This window comes from Eimeria mitis, genomic scaffold (genome assembly GCF_000499745.2).
Source record: "Eimeria mitis Houghton genomic scaffold, Emh_scaff2918, whole genome shotgun sequence".
NCBI classification, from domain to species: Eukaryota; Apicomplexa; class Conoidasida; order Eucoccidiorida; family Eimeriidae; genus Eimeria; species Eimeria mitis.
In genome coordinates this window covers 5,113-5,521 of record NW_013571258.1, presented here as the reverse complement: position 1 = coordinate 5,521, position 409 = coordinate 5,113, and the positions used below count along the sequence as shown (strand labels likewise).

General features: G+C 59.7%; 1 protein-coding gene across 1 annotated transcript in view; it reads left to right on the top strand.

Annotated features, from left to right (window-relative positions):
* Positions 1 to 350: 350 nt before the first annotated feature.
* EMH_0060290 (uncharacterized protein) overlaps positions 351 to 409 on the top strand; it is a gene marked incomplete at both ends in the record, with an annotated part of 3,363 nt that continues 3,304 nt past the window's right edge. The window contains one exon of the mRNA XM_013497776.1: positions 351 to 409. Within this exon, the coding sequence (XP_013353230.1) occupies positions 351 to 409 (59 nt within the window).

The window sequence follows — 409 nt, the reverse complement described above, 5'->3', positions numbered from 1 at the left end:
TTCTGTCGCTTTCACTGACTACAGCTGGCGCCCCCCCGCCTGGAGAGGAGGCCCTTTCGCGGGGGGCAGCCGATGGTGGCTCTCCCTGCATTTCTTACTGGCCCCGCTGTCTTCCTCGCAGCAGCAGCAGCAGCAGCATCCGCTGCAGCAGCAGCAGCAGCAGCAGCAGCTGCAGCAGCATTACCCTTCCTTGAGTACCACCAGAGGCAGCATCAGCAGCACGGCAACCGGCAGCAGCTTTCTGCAGGGGCCTTCTTTTCTTAGACTGCTGAAACACACAAACAGCAGCCACAGAGGATACAGAACCGAGTACAGGGTACAGCCTGCGGAGCATCTGCCTCTGGCGTTTTATGATTCTCCCTACTCCACGAGAGAGGTCTCAGCCATTCGTCACGTCCAGCCTGCTGCA